We start from the raw sequence: 23,077 nt of genomic DNA, 5'->3' as shown, positions 1-23,077 counted from the left end.
TGCTGTGCTTTAACCTGCTGCGCCACCAGGGAGGGCCCCTTTTCCCATTCTTTGGGCTGTCTTCTTAGTATCTTTTGGACCACAAAGTTGTGTAGTTTTGATGAAATTTCAATTTATCTATTTTTTCTCATGCTTTTGGTGTCATATTTAATAATTCTTCACCAAATCTAAGACCATGAATTTTATACTACTAGTTTTTGGAAAGTTTTACAGTGTCAACTCTTACAATCAGGAATTTAATCCATTTTGAACTGATTTTTGTATGTAGTGTGAAGTAAGGGTTCAACTGTATTCTCTTGTTTAGGTCATTTGTTTATTGCAACTCTTTGTCCAGAAATCTTCTATTTAAAAGGCAGAGCTTTTAAGAACCATCTTTGTCCAAATGGTCTCCATCAAAGATTAGTTCACCTGAGATGCGTGGTTTTACTTCTAGGCTCTCAGTTCTATACCGTTGATCTGTGTGTTTGACCTGTGCCATTGCCATGCCAACTTGACCACTGTGCTTTGTGGTAAGTTTTGAAATTAAGACAGATGAGCCCTACTTTGTGGTATGGCTAATTTGATTTTCTGGGTGTAAGTCTTTAAAAAATAAAATGCTTCCTAGCTCATCTTATGAAGCCAGTATTACCCTGATACTAAAACTAGACAAAGATAATTCGTGAAAAGTAATGCTAGACCAATGGCTCTTTTGAATTTGCTTGCAGAAACCCTCCACAAAAGACTGGCACACTGAATCCAGCAGTATATTAAATAATATACACCACAGGCAAACTTGATTTGTCCTGGGACCACAACAGTGTGTCCACTTCTGAAACTCAATTAAGGTAATGCATTGTTTCAGTGGAAATAAAAATAAAAATCACAGTAGACAAAAATAAAAGCATTTGACAAAATCCAGCACTGCTGGTGCCAGCACTCAGTGAGCTAGGAGCAGAAGGTGATTTCCTCACGCTGACGTTGGTGAAAACCCCAGAGCAAATTACAGGTAATGGTGACAGGCTCCGTGCTGATTCCCGAAGGTTAGGAACAATGCAAAGATAATCTTCTCTGTCTGTTTCTCTAAGTGATTAGAGAAGTCAATCCCTGTAGCTTGACCAGATAGAGCAAATTGTATTTTTTTTAATGCATACAACAACTGGGGTATAGGCCAGAGGTGCAGGGTGCAGGATGTGGGGTGAGAGCATACACCAGAGACAGAGTGGGGGGTGCAACCGGCAGATTCACTGAAATGCACTGCTGAGGGGAGCAGCGGGGAGACAGGAGGGGTCTGCCGTGCCCTGTGGGTCACTCCCTGGCCGGGGATGGAATTCAGGCTGCAGCGGCTGGTGATAGCATGATAGTGTTGAAACTTTAACCTCTGTGCCACCAAGGAGGCCCCTGTAATTTTTAATTTCTTAATGACCTATGCAATTTATATTGCTTATATTTGGAGTACTCAGATATAGAACTGAATGTGCGTACTTTTGCTTACTACCCTGCATATATATGAGGCTTTCAGGAAGCCTCATGTGATATGGTAACTGTGACTCTGCACCACTCCTCCATTAAGTGAAACAAACCTAGACTTTGGGCTTGACTGGCTTAGGTGTGAGAACCTGTCTGCGTTCACATGTGCTGCTTGACTGTCAGGCAACTCTGGTTGCTTAATTCTGGTTAATTAGGTTGATAAAAAGTAACCTTATAAATTGTTTACAAAAATTAACTGATTATTATAATGTATAATTATGAGATGCATCAGTGCTGTATAGCCAGGCATACTAGAATGATTTGAAATCTGTTTCCTGGAAGGTTTCTTCTAGGAAGAAACTTTCTCCCTCAGATCTTTCTCCTCCTTGCTTTTTTCCCCCACTTTGATAGAAAAAAAGTTAAAGTTTATTTCTCTTTTATCGATACAATACTCTTCTCCTGTTAAATTTTCATATGAAAATATAAATAAATTTGCATGCTTTCCTTTACTACTGTGGTGTAAGATAAAAAGAGATCAAATTCTCTTTCAAATTAGATATCCTAAGGAGACAGATGTCCAGCTGTCTGTTTGTATCTACTTAATGTTTTCCATTTTTACTTAGTGTCAAAATCAATCCTATATTTGAAAACTGCTAAAGTGAGTCCAGACACTGGAGGGGCTACATTTGTAGAGCAGTGTAGCGGCAGCCTTATGAGGACGTCAGGAGACTCAAACTAGGCGGAAGCAGCAAGACCCTGACTTCCCAGGGGCTGCCTTGCATGTGGATAGCAGTGCTCACCTGACTAGGGAGAGCTCAGCCCCTGCCTGAAGGTGACAGACGCCTGAGGGCTGACTGCCTCCCGGCTGCAGCACAGTCTTAGTGTCCTCTGGCCACTATGTCTGAATACCAGGGACTGGGCTGCGCGTAGGTGACGATCAGGTGAGGCGCCCCTCTTCTCATGGCTCTGGGGGCTCAGGGCACTGCTCCCTGCTCCAGAGGGCCGACTCCTCACTCTGCCCTCCGACAGTGCCTGCGAGGTGGCACTTCACGGTCCCTTTTAGAGGGCACTAATCCTGTTCTAAGGCCCCACCCGCCTGGCCTAATACCCCGTAGTTATCACATTGGGTGTTAGGGTTTCAGGTATGGATTCTGGAGGGACACAGACACTCAGACCACATGAAGCACTGATAGCCTGTGAGGCGTGTGAGCATTAGTCTACTGTTGAATGCTTGTAGGTGGAGCCATTTTCAGGAAACTTTGAAAATAAGTCAATTTTTGTAATAGGAAAGAAAAAAACTAATAATCTAGTGTGTCTTATGATGGGCAAGGTATAAAGTACTCGCCTAAGTAGCTGTAAAGTGATATTGAAAGAAATGGATCTGGTGGCAGTAGTGTTTTTGAGGAGAGAAGTTCATGGGAAGATGTTGAAACCAGATGAGGTGATTTAAAAAAGCCTCAGTTCTTTATCTGCCTATTCCGCAATGAGCTGCTATCTTTTGATGAACTTATTAATAACGAACTCATATTGGAATGCCCATCAATATGCTTAATGTTCCGTGACTGTGTCTAGAATCAGTTGACTAAAGTTAAGGCTTTTATTAATGAAAACTTCAATGTGTCGCGGTTATTGATTAGTTAAAAAAGGGACGGAGCAGATTTTGTGGCACAGATCTGTGTGTAGACCAACTTCCTTTTACATTCAAACTGAGGAAGACCCACAACTCAAAAAAATGGTCCAGCACACCTGGTCAGATTAGGTTTGACCCAGGGAGTAATGTTACCAATTAAGTTAAGAACGTGGGGGGAAAAACATTCCAGGGGTGAGGGTGGTGTTGGTTTTCGCGGCCATCTTTGTTGATTTTTTTTCCCCTGAATGTGAACATGACCTGTTCTGAGCCTGGTTTCTTGAGACCTCTGTCCTCGCCCGTTCCCCGCCTTGGCCCATCCGAGGGGCCGGGTACCCTGCACAGTGTCCCGTAGATGAGGCTCGAGCACATGGCTTTAGCGCCTCCGTTTACTGAGTGGGGAGGAGAGCTGCGCTTTTTCGCTCGTGGAACATCTCCGTGGGCATTATGGGCCTGACTCCTAACCCCGGGCCACTGGCACAACAGCAGACCCTCTCCACATAAGTATAATCATAAGTAGCTCCCTGTGTCCGGTCCAGATCACTCAGGTTCCGGGCTCCAGCCCTGTTTACAGGTAACACCCAGGAGACCAGGCTGGCCTCCCTTTCATGTAGGATTTAGTCCATCTTCTTATGTAACAATTTGGTCCTTCTGAGAAAGCTTGTAGAAGACTTGCTATTTTGAATCAAGACGATTGATAGATAATTAACTGTAGATTTACTTCTCATGGTATGTGAAGAGTAGAATACTTTTGGAGGAAATGAAAGCAAACAACTCCTTTCTAGAAATTCACTTTAGAAGCTGAGAAAGTTAGGACTGTTCACAGGAGCCCTGAGAAATCTAGGGAAGTTTTATTTATATGCAGTTATGTTCATGTAGATGCTTTATGTAGACTACTAAACGAAGATTATATGAAAGGAGTTAAAAATATATTTATAGTAAAAATGGGAAATAAGCCATAACACACGTTTAGACATACACATGTTCAGAAATTCTCCCCCTGTATTTTATAGTATGTTTGTAGTATTTTAAGTTAACCTGGAAGTCTCCTGCTTTTAGAAAGATGTCAAAAGGATATTTGGAAAATGTCTTATTGACATCTGCTTTGCAAGGTATATTCAGTCCTCACCATCATTTACACTTTTTAATTCTGTTAAAAGTTCTGAAGCGATGCGAGTGTACAATAATGTGAATAAAAGTAAATATATGTCTGTGTGCATATGTGTATATATATGTATTTATATCTATAAGGTAAATATGAGTTTTTGTGTTAGGGTTTTTTTGACTGGAGATTGTTTTAAGTTACAAAAATTCATTATTATGGTTATTAAGATAAGTTTGGTTTGCAACAATGTATGTGATTTAGGGTTTTAAGTTCACATCTCTACAAGTGCATTATTACACCATGCCCAACACCAAAGTCGCAGTAATTCTGCACCACCTAGTCTGTTGAACTGGGAGAGTTTCAACCAGTAATATTCAATCTTTTATTTATTTATTTTACAAGTTAAATGTTAATTGATTTTATGGCTGTTGATGAGTTAGTTGGGTTTGCGGGGGTCCCCTCAACCCTACTATATGGAAACTGCAAGTAAAAGATATGTCATCCCATTTTCTCTAAAAACAGACTATTTCTTTTTCCTTTTGAGTATATTAGTGCTCTCCCTGGTCCTTATACTCAGAGTTAAATTTTACAAGCAAGTAGTCTTAATTAATTAACTTTATGGAACTTTCTTTCAGCTTTTTGCCCGATTTCATCAGCGGTGACTTCGATTCTATTAGACCTGAAGTTAGAGAATACTATGCTGATAAGGTAAGCCATAACGACACCATATTTAGATCTTTCTCATGTGGTCTCTCTTACTGTATCGCTGGTTCTGTTCATGTATGGGTAAGGATTGAGAAACTCATTAGTTACTTAGAAGTATTTCTAGCAATTGTAGCATACATGCTAATGGAAATTTAGAAAATGACAAGCAGAAACATAATCTTAGAAACTCTGTCACTGTCAGATTATTATTAATTAGTACCTTAAGAACATATATTTTAAATGATTTTATAGTTTTATAGGCTTGTTCAGTAACAGCATTGTTTTCTGCATCCTCACTATTTTTCACAAATCACTTTTAATTTCATTGTGAATGTAGTTACCCAACTCTCATTTGGTACATACTTAAATTGTGTCCATTTTTTGCATTGCAAGCTACCAAATACATCTTTGTAGATGAATTTTTGTAAAAATCTATAATTGCTCTTAGAATTTTAGCACCACAATTTTTTGCAAATCTTTTTTCTTGAATCCATTATTGTTGTTTGAATAAAGCTATTCACTGCAAGTTGGAATTAATAACACATCATAAAGTGCCGTTGTTGAGATGTGATAATAAGGAACAGTTTACTGAGGTGTTTATTTTGTCACTACTGAGCAGATCTCCAGAGATCCTTGCCATTTCGGAACATAGGAATAATCTAGTTGAGAATGATGACGACAGAAGAAATACATTGTAGTAATTAATAATCTAAGTTTTCATTGACTTGAGAGACGATGCAGAGATTTTAAAATAGGCTCTCCAGTTCTTTTAGCCACACCACGGTTGTTTGTGTTATTCTGAGCTCACTTCAACAAACTGCATGTTTTTAGAAGAAACTCTATCAAAATCAGAAAAGTTAAAAGTTTGAGAAACACAGTCATAAAGTATTCTTTGTAAGGTCTGGGAGTAGATGACCTCTCATCTTGATAAAGTGGAAATCTTCGTAGGAAGGGGGAAGAAAAGAGGGGGAAGGAAAAAGAAAGCTTGGTTCTTGGGGACACAGGCAGCAGGTGACAGAGCGTGGGCCGTGGTGATAGACGGGCCGGCCCTGGAGCAGAGCTGCGTGCGCGCCATCTGCCTGCCAGCTGACCCCTCCCCATCCGCAGTGAGCGCTGCCCCCAAGCCAGTGTGTGATATTCATGCTCAATTGCTTTAACATTGGCAGGTTCCTGGTCATTCCCCACAGTCTCACTTCTCATTAACTCCAAACCTCTGCCTTGTGGGATGGCGGGCACTCAGCCTGGCTCTCAGCGCAGAGTTTTACAAATCATAGATATTAATCATATTTTGGGGAGCAGATGAAACAGCGGGAGAGGCAAGGATAAGCAGAATCAGAAACAAGTTGAACATCTGGCCAGATGTGCCGCCCCCCAGCTGCTGGCTGGCTAGTCCAAGCTGGAAGTGTCGGTCTTGTGCCTGTGAGGCCGGCTTGCTTGCTTCTGAGTGCAGTCCGGCAACTTTGGGTCTGGGGTAAGGGAAATATGAGTTAATACCTTGACACTCATTTCTCTTACCACTTTTTTTTTTTAACCTTAAAAACAAATTTATATTTATTAAGGTTTAATTTGAAAGGCAAGATAAACTGAATCTTTCAAAGCCTGCATTGCATTGTTCTGAGTTGATAGACTACAATCCAGTTTTTGCATGTACCAGTGAAGACTGGGTTTGAACTTTTTGGGTCTTTCCTAGAGGGCACAGGACGATGAGTTTTTACATAGCTAATGTGTCCTGTATGCACATGGCAAGCGTTTAGCTGCAGTTTTAGTAATGACGGTAATGACAAGTTAATGCAGCATTATGCACGATTCATATAAGCCATTATCTCTGGCTCCGGCAGTCTTCATGCTGCTCTCTCTCCTGCAAATAAGAAGGTTATCTCCACTTTCAAATAGCTCCCCTGCACACTGCCTGGTCTGGCTTCTCGATGAAGCTGGAGCCGGGACTAGCATGAACAAAGTAAAATAAAGAAGAAATGTAAAAAGCTAAAGAGTTAAAAAAGATATCATTTGGATTTTGTAGCCAACATTTACTCATACAACTTTCTCCTCAATCACTGTTATCTCTGACTCATCGGAAAAAAAAATCCAGTTTTCCTTTGTTATACTACACAAACTGGTTTATCTTCTTTGTTTCTAGGAATATGAAAATATAAAGCTTTTGATGTGTCATCTTTTATACCTCAGATCTTGCCACCTGCATTATCTACTGTATAACAAATTATGCTGAAACTTAGCAGCTTAAAATAGCAGATAATTCTCCCCCAGCTTCTCTGGGTAAGGAGAGCGACTCCCTTGCCTGGGGGTGTTGCCCTCTCTGGTGCCCACAGGGGCTGCAGGATGCTTCCCAGGCAAGGCTCACTGGGAAGTCAGGCTGAAGGCACCGTCCCTTGCCTTTGAGCTGCTCACACGACAGCCGTCCCGCGGGGGAGGTGGCCGGGAGACGTGTGCCGGCACCACCGAGACAGGAGTGGCCTTCTTGGAGCTGGGCAGTGCTGAGGGACCGTGTGGCCACCTCCTCTGCCCGGTCCCATCGGTCACACGGGGCAGCCTGGCACAGGTGAGGTCCGACGCACGAGGGGTCAGCGCCAGGAGGCAGGAGTCACCCGCAGTATCCTGAGGGCGGCTGCCACTGTCCTGACAAAGCCTGAGAGTGAGGAAGCAAAGAAGCGGCTTTCCTGCCACACGATGAGTGGTATGTTTAGCAGCAGTGTGTAAGAAGGAAGAAGAAAACAGCCATTAGCAATTTCTTTTTGATTAGGTTTCTTTTATGCATAACTTGCTTCAAGGTAATTTACATACCATCATCAAACCAGTCACCAGATTTTATATCCATTGTCCTTTCTTAGTTATTTCTTTGGGTGTGGCAAAAGGAGAGGCTGGCTCTGGTCTGCCACTTAATCCCGTATGTTAAAAACTAAGATATAACATGAATATCTTTTGCTAATAAGGATGCAACGGTTTGAAAATTGTGGGGAGGCAGCAATCTACCCCTGAATCTGTGCCAGCATTGTAACTTGGACTTTCAGTCAACTTGAAACACAACATGACTTGCAGCGTTCAGTGCATTTCCTCGTGTCCGTGGCTGCATTTAACCTGTTTCAATATTAAAAATATCAATGCAGGCTTACCTCACTATCTAAAAGTAGCATGTGCTTATTTGGCGTGGTTTGATAGGCTATTTTAGAGGACTCTGGGAACAATATTGCCATTAATTTCTATGGGAAAATGTTTTGAGCATTCTAGATGCAAAAAGTAACCTGACAAATTACGCCAAGCAGGAATGTTGTATTTTCAGATGTGCGGAGAAGGAAACTTGTGTAATAGTCTTGCTATATATCTAGATGCCGGCTGGTAGCCTGCCCCTGGTGCATGTGGTATGCCGACCTTCCCCTCCCCCAGAGAGCCTGTCATTTTACAGCTGTGATGTCTGTGTTAGCCCTCTTGGCCTTCCGTCTTGATTATTCCCCGCTTGCTTCACTGATGTTAACTCAGAATGATGAATATCGCTTGTAGACTTTCCCCTGGGTATTTATTTTTTTATTTTCACTTTCTGAGTCATTCAAGTCAACCTTGATTCAAGGCCAAAATCACCTATTTCATTCTTCTCAATTATTCCATTGATCATGTCCTTATGTGTTGGTTTCCTGAGAATCTTAAAATAACTGTGTTATCTGTAACTCTGGATACTTGTTCACTCAGCTAGTCTGCAGGGTGTTCGCTGGCTACCGGAAAGGAGTTTAAAGCATGCTTCCTCAAAATGTAGAAGGTTGAGGAACTAGTTGCAGTATTTAATGCCTTTAAAAGACTGAATGACAGGATTTTTCTACAAGTGTAGGTGTGAACAAGATAAAAAAATGTAAATATGGCAATAGAAATATAAAGTAATTTAAAGTATAAAAAATTATTTCATTTTAAGCCATTCATGGAGCCATAATACAGCCCACTTAAATTTTTTTTTAAAGAATTATTTATTTGTGCATACAGAACTGGGGTACAGGCCAGAGGCTCAGGGGCGGCGAGAGGCTTCACCAGAGACAGAGTGGGGAGCAGAACAGGCAGATGGACGAAGTACACTGCTGAGGGGAGCAGCGGGCGGGCCAGGAGAGGTCTGCTGCGCCATGTGGTCTCCTCCGGGGCAGGCAGGAATCGAACTCATGCGGAAGTGGCTTTAGCTTCTCAGTGCTGTGCTTTAACCCGCTGCGCCACCAGGGAGGGCCACAGCCCACTTAAATTTAATGTGTGCCGAATATTAACTTAAATTACACACACACACACACACATAGAGAGAGAAATTATTTGCAAGATAATTTGTATTTATTAATATTTAACTTTAAAAAGTTGGTTAGTTGGTAATATTTTTTCTGAAGGTACCTAGAGCTTCAATGGCTAGAATAAAATTGTGGAGCTGACAGTCAATATCTGTCTTTTCTGTAAAAAGAACATTGTTAGAACTGGGGCTCAGTTGCTATGACTGCTTGTTTTACATCTTCCATGCACTGGGCAAGATAGCTGTCCTCTGCATGCAGTGTTTAACATCCCTGGGCATGAACGCCGGGAGCTGGTCTGTGTGATAAGCTCAGTGTGATCAGCACCCCACCTCCCGTTTCCATCATGTCTCTCCTAACCGCACCCAGTTCTGGGGTGGGAAGAGGATAGTTAAGCATACCAAAAATGGCTGAAACCTAGCTAGCAGGTTGGTGATTAAATTCGTTAAAGTGATTTATAGGATGTAGGGTTGGGCCAACATGGAACACTGTAGAACCAAGATGATTTGGCAATGCAAATTCAGTAGCTACACAGGGAACCTAATTGACAAGCCCTCTCTTTGTACCATCGGTCTTCCTTTGTAATACTGGTGAGTACTTTGACATTCCAGAAAGTGTTGCCGTCAACACAAGACCTTGTTCTAGGAGATATGGTAAAAGTGACTCTATTCATAAGTTGGTAATAGGACTGTTGATCAAAGTGCTGATTTAATCTTCTCTGTTAATCCTTGCTAGTCCTGAACACAGGATGATGTCCTAACTGTGGTCAAGGACACTGGACTGTGGTGTGATCAGACTGTTAGACCTCCAGTAACAACGCCAGATATCATTGAGGGATACCATGAACCTCAGGGTGTTGATGCCTGAGACTAGTGGGAAGACTGAGGCACTGGTGAGGCCACTGGGCACCAGGAGATGATTCTAGGCCACGGGCTTCCAGCTCTGACCTGCAGGCATGGACAGACCCAGAAGATGGTGTCTTCTGCCTTTCATTGTATCTCTCACAGACCAGGAAAAGATAAGAATGCTTTTTAGTCTAACATGCAAACTTTTGAAGAATATCTTTTATTAAATAAGTGTTTCTTGATGCCATTTCCCATTGTCCTATAATAATGGAAGGACCATGCCCAAATTTCGCAAGATTGTTTTTGATGGGCAAGGGTTGTATATGTGAACTTTTCAACCCGTGACCCTTTCCGTAAATAGAAAGTGCTATCAATGCTGCAAAGATCAGCAGAAAGTTCCTTATTCTTTCATGCTACATCATAATGACGGTTATCCCCATAAATGTTTTTCACTTGTATTATAGGAAACTGAGGATTTGGGTTTGATAAGTTTCCCTGTTAAAACAGTGGGAAATTGACCGCCTGTGGGCACGTGGACAGGATGTCAGATTGTTCCGAAACCAGCTACTGGTGTCAAGCCGGGCAGGCTTAGGCTTTAATTTCAATTTTCAGAGAGGACGGCTGATTCTCAAACAGCGGAGGTGGAAGGCATAGGTGTGGGTCAGTAGTTCGTCCTTAGTTTTATTTTTGTGTATACCATGTGATTTAGTTCTGTGACTCGAGAAGGTCACCCGTTTGCATGGCAGTCTGCACGTGAGGCGGCTCCCCGGCTTGTGCAGTCGTGTTGGTAGGTGGCTCTGGCTGGTGCGCGGGTTCGGGGCGCGCGGGTTCGGGGCGCGCGGGAGCGAGGTGTGCGGGAGCGCGGTGCATCCAGAAGAGCTCGGAGCATGCGGGCGAGGGAGTGGCCTTTTCTTTTACTAGGGAGTGGCCTTTTCTTTTACTTTCTGAAATTGTTTATTGATAATAAACAATTATCTCAGTAATTCTGCTTTAGAAAAGATTTCTAGTCAGTTATTTTTCCGAAGAAAAATTTTGCGTGGAATTTATGATCCTAGACCACCTTCATCCTCAAAATCACTTAAAGTAGCCTTTTACGGGTGAGAGTGCCTCAGAGTCAATTCTGTGTAACCCTCAGGAAATCTCCACAGACGCTTTTGATCTCTGGTTGAAAACACCAGCACGGATCTGCCTAACCTTGTGGACGTTATTATTTTCTTCTTTTAGCTATCCTCTCTCCATTTCTGTCCAACCAGGCCACCTGTCTCCATGTGGTGAAAGTGATCAGAGCACACGGGGACTGTGCTGTTGGCCAACTAACAGTACAAGTTTGGCTGTGAGGCCAAACTGCGGAAATTGTTTTATATGTATAGCCCAACTCCATTTATTAGCGCCTGTCTTTAAAAAGAAACCGCACAAAGCTCTCGAGAATAGTAAATTCTTATCTTAAGCGTGAAGAATCATCAGCACATGCTGAGCTGCGCAGGCCCTGTCCAGGGACTCACACCCAGGCACACCCAGGTTCTGCACTGGGTAAGCTGAGACCTGGGTGTACCCCTGTTACCACCCCCCAGGGAGGAGGCGTCAGGCCTGGACTTCATGAGCCAGCATCTCCTGAATGTGCTTAACTCCTACGCTTGCCTCGTCACTGCCCTTTCGAGCTGTCTATATTCTTGAAAGCCTGTTTTGTTTGAATTTTGTTTTTGACAGACTTAGGGCATTTTGGAAAAGGAGAGTCAAGCCCCTCTCATTTCACCCTTGGTGTCTGCCCGCTCTGCGCTCGCTTCCTCCCCTGGGCCCCTGGGCCGTGACTCTCCCTCCTTCTGCTCCTGGACCCTGAGCTCTTCTTTCCCATCTCCCCAGCTGTGGCCCCTGCATGTTCCTTCCTTTATGTTTTCATTGCACAGCTCATCGTAAGCAATTTCATGATACATTTCCGCTTTGTTCCTATTTATGTGTGACCTTCTGGAACCTCAGCTGTGTGGTCACTCACCCTGCGTGCTTCGTAGATAGTGGACTCCGACTGAAGTGTTAGTGGTATGGACTTTTAGTCCTTCAGTTCAAAGCATTGGTGCCCCTTGATTCTTGGTATAAAAACAATTTCCGTAATCAGATGATTTTGTGAAATTTGACATTCTGTGGGCCTCCTTTGGAAATTTACTGTGCACAATATTATTTTAAATAAGTATGCCAAAAGTCTAATTTTGCTTTAGTGAGGGGCACAGAGGAATACTTCCTTACCCAACTGGGTTTTCCTTGGGCTGTTTGAGCAAGCAAATTAACTTCAGAAGGATTAAGAGGAGAAAAAGAAAAGAGTTAATTGAATACATTTGGAGAATTTACATCGCTGTAAAGACAGACTGAGGGTTTCTGCTGGAAGCTGAGGCCTGAGATAGGAGAGCATCAAGGAGAGAGAAAAGGTCTCACGGACAAGAAGAGGATGACTGAATGGGACATCCAGGCTTGCTCGATGTCTGGCCAGCCTTAAAACGGGCTTCCCAAGGAAAGCATTTCTGGAGAGGACCCTGCATCTGGATAATCCTCTCTTCCCAAGCTGGGCCTTGCCTGCGCTCACTCTGAGATGACGCATTGGAACAGCCTGTGTGGGTACTTGTGGGGTGCCATCTCTTTTTGCTGTGGCATTTCTCAAATGAATTGGACCACAGAACACCATTCACCTACTCACCTAATAAGTGTATTGGTTTCACTAGACTAAAATGTGCTGGGATGCTTATGAGCTATTTTTACTGTTTCAGAAACTTTTTATGAAAGACATGCTAGTCTTCTCTGCTTTTAAAAGTTTGGAGAATATAACCAATGCAAACCTGAAATTAGTAAAAACCAGGCTTTTAAAAGTGTGTGTTACATTTATGCTAACTTTTTATATGTACTTCCCTTTGTAAATTAATTAAATCCCGGCAACCAGCTCGTTTAGTTCAGGGCAGATAATGGAAACGCAAAGAGAGGTTGAATGCCTGCCCAAGCTTCCATAGCTGTCGTGGAAGTGGTTCGTGGAATCCCAAAGCGCATTCTGGCCCAGAAGCCACGTGTGCTCCACGGAACGCCATGGACATACCAAGGCCTCTGTGGGTGGGCGGGAGCTCTGGGAACCAAGAGCGAGGCAGGCGGAGGTCCTGAGGCTTCCTTTTCTCAGTGTATTTAATGTTCTTCTTTAAGCCATAGCACCCACCCAGGCTACCTTTGGTTTTCGCTCCTATCCCCACTATATCCTGGTCTTGTTCTGGGGAGACTTGGTGGAGAGCAGAGGGGAGGCCAACCCATTCCTGGGCTGACTCACAGTGGCGGTGACTGAAGGAACAAGCAGACCAAGAGCAGACCTCTAGGTCTAGCGACGTCCAGGCTTCCTGAAGTAGAAGCCGAGTCAGTATCCTGACTGACTCTCTAGCTCTGTTTTGGGGTTCAAAAGGCCTCCCCAGGTCTGGCAGTTCTCTGGGACAGCGGAGGGACTCGGCACAGTCTCACTCAGGCTGGTTTAATTCAGCCAGAGAGAACAAAGAGAATCAGCAAAGGGCCAAGGCACGGGCCAAGCCTGGGCTCCTCTCCCAGGAGAGCCACATCAGATCTGCTGCACCAGATTGCAGCATCACCTGGGAGTCACCAGCTTCCCTGAGACTTTGCCCAGAGTTTTATTGGCACTTCCACATAGGCACCCAGCCCCACCTTACAGCAGCCACCCAGAATCTAGACTCGCGGAAGGGGTGCTTTCAAGTGCTCAGCACAGAGCACACTGTTGTGCAGAGAGCGGAGCACGGTGAGCCCCTCTTGGCATCTAGGGCAAGTTGCTTTTTTTTTTTTTTTATACAGAACTGGGGTAAAGGCCAAAGATGCGGAGGGTGAGACGATTCACCAGGAACAGAGTGGGGAGCAGAACAGGCAGTTTTTCAGATATTCACTGCTGAGGGGAGCAGCGGGCGGGTCAGGAGAGGTCTGCCGCGCCATGTGGTCTCCTCCGGGGTAGGCGGGGATCGAACTCATGCGGAAGTGGCTTAAGCTTCTCAGTGCAGTGCTTTAACCCGCTGCACCACCAGGGAGGTCCCGCAAGTTGCTTTTTAAAATCGGCGCAGAGAACTGTTAGGGTGCCCTGAGCTGTGTCCGCCAGGGCCAACCTTGCCGGTGGTCCTGCCAGGAGGGCGGCCAGCTCTGGAGGGCGGCAGCTCTTCAGGGTGCCCTCCTCCACCTGGACTCTGACTCTCCTTCAGGAGGGAGGCTATCGTCTAAAGACATTCACCTTCCGCTCTCAGAGGGGTGACTTCTTGTTTGGCACACGGTGGCTTTTGTTCAGAGCCCCCTGGGAAGGAAAGGTTATCTTGGAACGCCCAGGGCAGTGAAGATGACTCGATCAGAATGTGTCTTTATGTTTGGGGTTGAACTGAGAGTTGCTACAAGGTTAAATCAGGTTTATTCTTTCATATTCCCACTAAAGCCCAGAAAGAGAAGACCAGTTAGGTTCGACAATCTGCTCCTGGGGTTTTAAAATGCTTAATCAGGTGACACTCCTGGTCAAGAAATCTTTACTTGTTTGATGATAGAAAATTCTTTTTTGTTTGAACAGTACAAATGCTAGAAGGCTGGTGATGAAGCCGGAGGAGTTGGTAAAGGGGCGTGCAAGCGGCTTCTTCGTGGGGATGTCTCTGCAGAATGAAGAAGCTGTTCAGACCTGTGTCAGGACCATGGACCATTTACATTCTAATTGACTTTATCTGACTCTTTCCCTTCTAAGCAAATCTGAGAACAAGTTTGGGCTAATTTTAAACCTGTGTTTTAATCACCAAGAGTGTGTCATTTTGCTCTGTGCTGACTGGGTTCTTCACCTGCCAGGCAGGTTCTTGTTACGGAGCTCCAGTTAGTTCACGTTAGTGAGTGATTATGGAAGCTCGTTATTTAAGATTTAATGTATTCAAGTTTTTAAAGGCTCTTGATGATACTTCCCCAAATATTTTAAAGGATATGTCTGTGTGATGCAAGGAGAAGGGGAGGAGGATGGGTGGGAGATCTAGTAAAACTCTGACCGCTGCTTATTTATTTGCCCCCTAAAAAATCATATCAATAATCTCATATGATGGGATAGTACATTACATTTCACATTTTCAGACCAACTTGAAGCATGATTTTGAATGTGTTCCTGCCTCCCTGTCTGTCTTTACTGACTGGCTTCCCCACTCCACTTCTTTCACATTGTCCTTTGACCTCCTCAGTCCTCATGACTGAGCAGCTTCCAGGCCTGGCGTCACATTCCAGAGTCGCCTGAACCCCTCCTCTCTTTCACCTCTTACAGAAGTCACCTTTTCCCTAATGAAACTGGGTTTTGTTTACTACTGAGAAGAAAGTCCATCATGAGTAAATCAACAGTGAAAAATTTAGGATGGATTATCTTCCCCACTGCTCCTTGTATTTTAAAAGTGGAAACTTTTTTTTAAAGATTTATTTATGCATACAGAACTGGGGTACAGGCCAGAGATGCAGAGGGTGAGAGGCTTCACCAGAGACAGAGTGGGGAGCAGGCCTATGACGTAGTACACTGCTGAGGGGAGCAGCGGGCAGGTCTGGAGAGGTCTGCCGCGCCCTGTGGTCACCTCCGGGGCAGGCGGGAATCGAACTCATGCAGAAGTGACTTAAGCTTCTTAGTGCTGTGCTTTAACCCGCTGCACCACCAGGGAGGGCCTAAAAGTGGAAACTTTTAACCCCCATATAATAATAGGAAGAAGACACATTTTTATAGCCTTCCTAGAACGCCCTTTGGCAACGTATATCAAGAATGATGAAGATGTTATCACCTTACAGGAATTTCATTCCAAGAATTAAATTCTGAGTAAGTCACTATACACACACACACACACTCACACACACATATACATATATATTTATATGCAGACATTGGTTAGAATGATAGTTTAATATCAAAAGAAGAAATGAATTATAAGTATGATGCTAATACACATGGGAGGCAGAGAGGCGGCGTGGGGCGACCTAACATTCGATGCCCACTTGAGGTGTCTGTGAGGCCCTGTGTGTGAGAGAGTGGTGTGTGATGTGATGCTGCTTTCATTCATTCTATGACTAGACATGTCTGTCTGTATTATGTGCTTACTCTGTTCACGGGGTGAGTTTGCACCCTAGGAGTATATCCTCTCAGAGGTACAATGCTCCTGTAACCCCTCAGCCTCGCTCAGCTTGGAAGCCGCCAGGTCAGGCAGGGTCATGTCTGTCAAAGAATTAAAGGATTGTCAAGGACTTAGAAGTGGAGAAAATCCCCTAAATAAAAGGGAAGTATTTAAAACTGTAGTGGTTTTTCTGCTTAAATCTACAAAAAAATCGCCATGGCGTAACGAGGCGCGAGCGGGCCAAGAGCAGGACTCTGACCGCGAGGGGCTGCCGGGGTGAGCGTCAGCCTGCAGGTGACTCTCTGCAGGTCTTACAACATGGTAACTAACGTGGAAGGGTAGTGTGGGGGTCCTGCGACATAACTGATGTGATGTGACTACCGTACGACCCAGGGGACTCAAATGGTGGTGCTTCCTGATGGCATCCGCTCTTACTAGCGGTACCAATGCGGTGAGGAAGGAGTGTTCGTTCATTCAATAGATTTTAATTTTAAGATTAGGTACTTTAATACCCGATTTTTTTTTTTTTTTCAGAGAATTTGGTAATAGCACGCCGGAAAAATGTTGAAGTTCATTTTGAAAAGCATCTGTGATTTAGCTCTTATTTAAATGTGCTGTAGGAGAGACTGTTCAGGTCTCTCCAAATACATTTTCCAATGTACTTGAGAATAACACTGAGCTCAGACCACACAGTGGCAGACACCTCAGGACCATGCCTCTCGCAGGGTAATTTCACACGAGCCCTTTGTTGTCCTGGATAGAGGGACAGGCACTGAGCCCCGGCCTCGCTCCGTCACCCCGGCTCTGCTCAGCCCTGCTGTGGCAGGCTGTGCCCGACAGCGGTGCATGGTGAAAAAACTGTCTGAAATGATGAGTCCTAAGCTCATCGAGAACTTGGGTATGCCTTCACCGGGCTGAATGCCTTGCTGCTGGGATTTTTTGTATTTATTCTTGCTAAAGAAAAATATGCTTTCATTGTGAAGGAACAACTCAATAAAAAAACTGGTAATTTTCCATTTTGCCTTTTAAAAGATTTTTGTTTTCTCCACGACTTGATATTTTTTAGGTAACATTGGTTCACAGCATAGGTTCATCCAAGTCTCTTTCTGGAGATGGTACACAAAATAACTGTTGATATCTTCCTACAATTTCTTTTCAAATGATCTATTATCTTTCCCTTTAAAGAGTTTTAGAGGAGTCAGCATGGTATAACCTGATAGGTTTTATGTATGTTAAATGTAGAAACTCATTAACTTATGTTCGTTAAATTATTGGCATGCAGTAAATTAAGCAAGCAAGTATGACAGTTAATGACTTTTGTATTGGCCTTTGGAATTAGGTTGATTATTGATACTCATTGCCTTGTAATAATTTCTTCTGGGTTGTCAGTAAATTCCAAACTTATTTTTTAAAGCATCTATACCAAGTTCTTTGGAGCATACTAGCATTATGTTGCTTGCTTTGGGAAATGTGAGGTCCCCAGGCGACTGCAATATGCATTTGCTTAGCATCTTCTGAGGCACTGAGTGGATATTTGCTCTGTGTTCATCGTGTGCCCAGGGCTTACACAATAAGAAGAGGAATCTGCTTAACAACCCTGTGGCCTGGGTGGGGTACCCACTGCTTGGATCCTACCTACTCATTTTGCCTCACGGAAGATGGTTTGTATGTTCTCAAGTGGCTGGGGAAAATCAAAAGAACAGTATTTCATAGCACACGCGATTCATGTTTTGTTTTCAGTCACTCCCATTCATTCATGCACCGCCATCGGGCACGGCCTGCACAGCAGGGCTGAGCATCGGGGTGGCGGCCTGCAGAGCCCCAAGGACTGACGCCCGGGGTGATGGAGTGAGGCCGGGGCTAGACTGGCCGTGCATCTCGGGGTCTGAAGGGGCCAGGGCGGGGACTGGGAGCCCCGGCTGGTGTGGGGCGGTGCTGTGCTCTGAAGGGAGTGACGCTGTGCCTCCCAGTTATCCCATAAAACAATAAAATAAACAACTTTATTCTTGAGTGAATATTCACAAGCTTTGCATACTCTCTTGGGTTCTTGCACTGGGGTGCAGTGGGGGACAAGAAGACACAGTGGGTGGCTTCATGAAGCTGGCATTTTAATAGGCTTAAGGCACATAGTTCACTTAACAGAAATGGGCTGATGACTAGGTGATTCCCCTTGTTGGGGAAAATGTGTGTGTGCAGCACATTGAGCATACACCTGCCCGTCAAGGTGATTTGGACTCTGAATTAAAAGCTGTTGTTTCCGCCCTCTGACTGGCATTGTCAACAGTATTGGGAATCGGCCATGTTCTGGGGCAGGGCTTGTTTGCAAACTATTTATTGCTACATTTTGCTTAAGTCCCTGGTTTTTATTGTCCCCTTGTCATTTGTCTTTCTCTAAGGAAATAAATTACATCTCATTCAAATGTAACCTGAATATTTCGGTTGTACTTTCTACTCGGCATTTGCGAACCTCAGGGATCACTTGGGACTCGCTGCCCCGGCGAGGGGTCAGTGTTGGTAGCATCCAACTTTGATTGTGTTGTAATCGACCCAGCTACACAGCCATCACCTCTTTAACATTTGAGCTAACAATGTCCTAAAACAAAGCATCGCTTAGTTTCCTTGGGGCGGTAGAGACAATTGGCTTGAGCACAGCACCGCCCCACCGCAGCCGGGGCTCCCAGTCCCCGCCCTGGCCCCTTCAGACCCGAGATGCACGGCCAGTCTAGCCCCGGCCTCACTCCATCACCCCGGGCGTCAGTCCTTGAGGCTCTGCAGGCCGCCACCTCGATGCTCAGCCCTGCTGTGGCAGGCTGTGCCCGACAGCGGTGCATGGTGAAAAAACTGTCTGAAAAACTGCATCTTTAGGGCTAGTTCGTGATCGGAAACCAGTAGCCCCAGGAGCAGAGGAATGTTTTTCATTCATCTGTCATTTGTCTGCCCAGCAAATTGCTGCTGCGCCTCGATATGGCCAGTCCTGCCCTAGCAGCCGAAGCACGAGTGTCGCTTTCCTGACTTGGCATCGAGTCTGCTGTGTTCCCCAAGTCACGGGTGAGGATTTGCCAGGCACCAGTTCTCACCTGTGTGTGTCTGTGTGCGCGTTTCACTGCTTTTTCACTCTGTGAGTATCCTCCTGATGGCTAAAATATTACTTCTTAATATTTTGTTTAAATAAGTTTGCCTCTTTCTGTTCTTCTGTTACCTCCAACCTGAGGAATCATCGTCTTGGTACTAAGTACAGCTGACCGTACATGTGACTTTCTGCATTTCCAACATTCGCTTTCCTGTTTCCCTTCCTGGGGCCATCAGTCACCCATCTTTGTCATATGAACTCAGGGTTTTCCCTTGACCGTTGTGAGTGATTTCAGGTCGTCGTTAATACTCTATTAGGAGCTGACTCTCAGCACTGCATTTTTTTGTTCTTCAGTTTCTTTTCTATTGAGGAGACGATAATATAACACGTCAGTGAGCTGCTGTTGAGGAGCTAATATAATTCACATGTGGTCTTCCCAGTAGTCCCTCTCGTTCCGGTGCCTCATCAGCGTGGTGGTTTTGTACTGTATCGAGGGGTTCAGTCTGTTGGCGAAGTGTTGACTTTCTTCCTCCTCTGTGCATTGATACGCCAAGTGTACCAGCACAAACCAGCTTTCCACTAACCAGCTGGTTTGGATTTGGGTCCTGGAGAGGTCCCCCACGTCACTTGTGCATGTAGATGACCATTCCTCCGCCCTCGCTTCTGAGAGCACCGCCCCTGCCATCGTTCCCCCGCTGGCACCGTCACTGCAGGCTCACTCGTCAGTCCTGTCTGTTGAATTTCTACATGCATGTTTTGTGTGTGCCGTTGAGTGTAAAACTCATGCACATTTAGTCCCCTTTCATCTCATGCAGTGTCTGCTCTGTCTTGATCTACAGGGATAAAACACTGAGGCGCTGGCTCCTGAGGTGTTTTCTGGCAAAGTGCCATGTGCCCTGGCTCACTCCCTGCGCGCTCTGGCAGCTGAGTGAGGTAGGCACAGTCACAGTGACAGCACTGGCTGCTTACAGACCTGGGGCCCAGCCTGAAGCTGCGAGGTCGGCCAGTAGCAGGCCCATCTATCATGTCTGTTGGGGGCCCCCCTCTGTCCTCTGTCTGTAGTCAATGTTTATCTTCCCCAGCATACACATCTGGTGAGTTCTTAGATTTCAAATTACTAGCTACTGATCTGTGCATGACAAATACAAACCAAAATATGAACTCACCTATGAGTACTTTTCTTGTCTAGATGTGGATAAAACATTTTAAATGAAAGTTAGCTAAGATTTTTTTTTTAAAGATTTATTTATTTGTGCATACAGAACTGGGGTACAGGCCAGAGGCTCAGGGGCGGCGAGAGGCTTCACCAGAGACAGAGTGGGGAGCAGAACAGGCAGATCGACGAAGTACACTGCTGAGGGGAGCAGCACGCGGGTCAGGAGAGGTCTGCCACGCCATGTGGTCACCTCCGGGGCAGGCGGGAATCGAACTCATGCGGAAGCGGCTTTAGATTCTCAGTGCTGTGCTTAACCCGCTGCTCCACCAGGGAGGGCCTGAAAGCTAGCTAAGATTTTTGCCTGACGAGAAGAAAGGTGAAGTCAGTAAGGCGCTCTGTCCCGGGGTCACACCACACACGGGAACTTTTCCCCATCTGTGGGAGGCTGTTGATAAACACTCTTGATGCTGCCAGCAGTAGAAAGCAGTTGTCTTCAGCACAACAGAAAGCAGATGTTGCTTGGTATTTCCTGTAACAGAAGAGGGGGCTGGTGCTTCTGATGAGGGCCCATGGGTTCCTGCAAGGTCCCACAGCCCTCCTTCTGGCTCTTACTCCTTCGCCCAGTGTCACGTCTGCCGGGCCCCAGCACTGGGCTGTCCTGTGCTCACAGCTGCGTCTCAGCCTCTTTCTGCCCGCGGGCGCATGGCTCTGGCAGCCGTTCCGAGCTCTCTCCACCGTCCCAGCGTTCCTGCCCCACCCACGGTGTGCCTGTGCTGCCGTTAGGCATCTGCAGTCCGGAGGGAGTGAGCCACGCTGACCGCCTTATGCCTGCCTGGCGCCTGCGGAACCGGGTATCATGTTGTAAGTGGAGAAGAGAGAGCGGGAGTAAATCCCCATGGAAAGTCAGCCGCTGCTGTCCAGTAAAGGAGAATCGGTGCTGGGGAAGCAGCCTCTTCACTGGACTTGTTCTGATGAAGTGTCTACTGTAGGAAGTAGATGAAATAAAAATACCTTCACTTAACTGATAAATGACCCATTTCACGAGCCAGGATTATGTGCCCATACGAACCCTGCAGTCGTGCGTATATTTGGGCCCGGGGAGGGACTTGTCAGTTCCCGGAGTCTCATTTCAATAGTGAAGGGAGAAAAAGTATCAATTAAAGTGTTTGGTGATAAAAGGTGTCTCAGTTGATTTGAAACTTGAAATAGTTTGTTGCAATTAGGACAACTCTTTTTTGGTAAATGTGATACTATTTGGTCCAATGGATTTTGAAAAGAAAATACAAGGTAAGAAGAGATATTTAGTAACTCTAGTTCTTCCATTCAGATGTCATGCTCCCTTAGTCAATGAGCATAGAACCAACTTTTATGCATAAAGAAAAGGGAAAGAGGAAAATGGATACACACACACACATATAATATACATATTATATATCCATAATATACATATTATATATGTGTGTATGTGTGTGTAAAAAATAACAATTAGGCAAGCTTGTTGAACTTTCATTTGAACTGGGAAGAGTCTTGTGATCCCTTTAATCTACCCAGAGGTTGCGGCACCAGCTGACTGATGAGCATAAACTGTTCCACCTCTGCAGCGGGCTCCCGTCAGAATTTAAGATCCTCAGCACGGACCTCGTGATCTTCTCCGTCAGTACCTTCCCACCCTGCCCCGACTGTGTGAGGAACAGCCACTGTTGTTCACACATGAGACTTGGGGCATCTGCCCGTCTGCAAAGAGTCACCCACTGAGTGCGCCTGTTGATGCTGATGCTGCTCTAGGAGCAGAAACAGTGAGCTCAGCAGAGCGACTCCCGCCCCGGCAGAGTGTAAGCCCGGGGTGGAGGGCAGCGCCGACATGGGACATGCTCCGAGTTGCCGTGCCCCTGGGAGCGAAAAATGCGAGCTGGGAAAGGGCGTCTGAAGTGCCAGGGCACAGGTCAGCGTGAGACCCGCGCGCTGCCGGAGGCCTCAGCCCGCCTCATCGAGAGGGTGACATTTAACCAAGCTCCATGAAGGAGGTCGTGGGGAACTTGGCTTTATTTAAATCCCCCGGCTCCTTTGACGGAGATGGTACCCCACTATGTCCGTATTTCAGTGGGGAGGGTAAGAGCCGGACTCGTTTGAGGGGCCAGAACGGGAAGCTGTCTGACCAACCCAGCTTTTCTGAGCAGCAGATTTGCAGAGACTTTGCTGTGAGGTGTTGGGTAGACGCAGAAGAGCCCAGTCTTAGTCCAGTTTGTGTTGAAGACAGAGGCCATTTCGGGGTCTTACGTTTCTGTGCGCTGGGATTTCTGGGTAGGAGGAGCATGGTCCAAGGTGAGAAAGTGACTTGTTGTGGGCTGTGGTTCCCGAGCACATGAGACACTGCAGAGAGCACACACTTCGCCTGCCTCTCTGTGTTCTAGGTGGGGTGACCCGGGCCGGAGGCAGTGTTGGATTTGGGGAGGGGGAGGGAGTAAAGGTGATGGTGTGCTCAGACTGGGGGCGAGGAACCCCTGCCACCCAGTGGGGTGTTCTTTCTCTCCACACAGATTCTGTTTAGTCAGCAACTAATACATTCTGCGCCCAATTACTGTCAACTTTTGTTTTAACTTTCATGCTTTACTTCACTTATTTATTAGCTAGTTACTAAATATTTGTGGACTTTTATTTGCCCTTATTATTATTATCCCTGAAGTTAACAAATGATTTACTTATTGAATACCTCACATCTCAAAATTTCTCCCTCTCTCT

At 45.3% G+C, this 23,077-nt stretch overlaps 1 protein-coding gene across 3 annotated transcripts in view; it reads left to right on the top strand.

Annotated features, from left to right (window-relative positions):
- TPK1 (thiamin pyrophosphokinase 1) overlaps positions 1-23,077 on the top strand; it is a 188,960-nt gene that overhangs the window by 76,435 nt on the left and 89,448 nt on the right. For all 3 annotated transcript variants that reach the window (XM_012733832.1, XM_012733831.1, XM_012733833.1), the window contains one exon: positions 4,814-4,886. In XM_012733832.1, coding sequence (XP_012589286.1) covers positions 4,814-4,886 — 73 coding nt within the window. The remainder of the gene's footprint in view (positions 1-4,813; positions 4,887-23,077) is intronic.

The sequence above is a fragment of the Condylura cristata genome, unplaced genomic scaffold (genome assembly GCF_000260355.1).
Source record: "Condylura cristata isolate star-nosed mole 26May11 unplaced genomic scaffold, ConCri1.0 scaffold00042, whole genome shotgun sequence".
Classification (NCBI taxonomy): Eukaryota; Metazoa; Chordata; class Mammalia; order Eulipotyphla; family Talpidae; genus Condylura; species Condylura cristata.
This window is presented reverse-complemented; position numbering and strand designations above follow the sequence as displayed.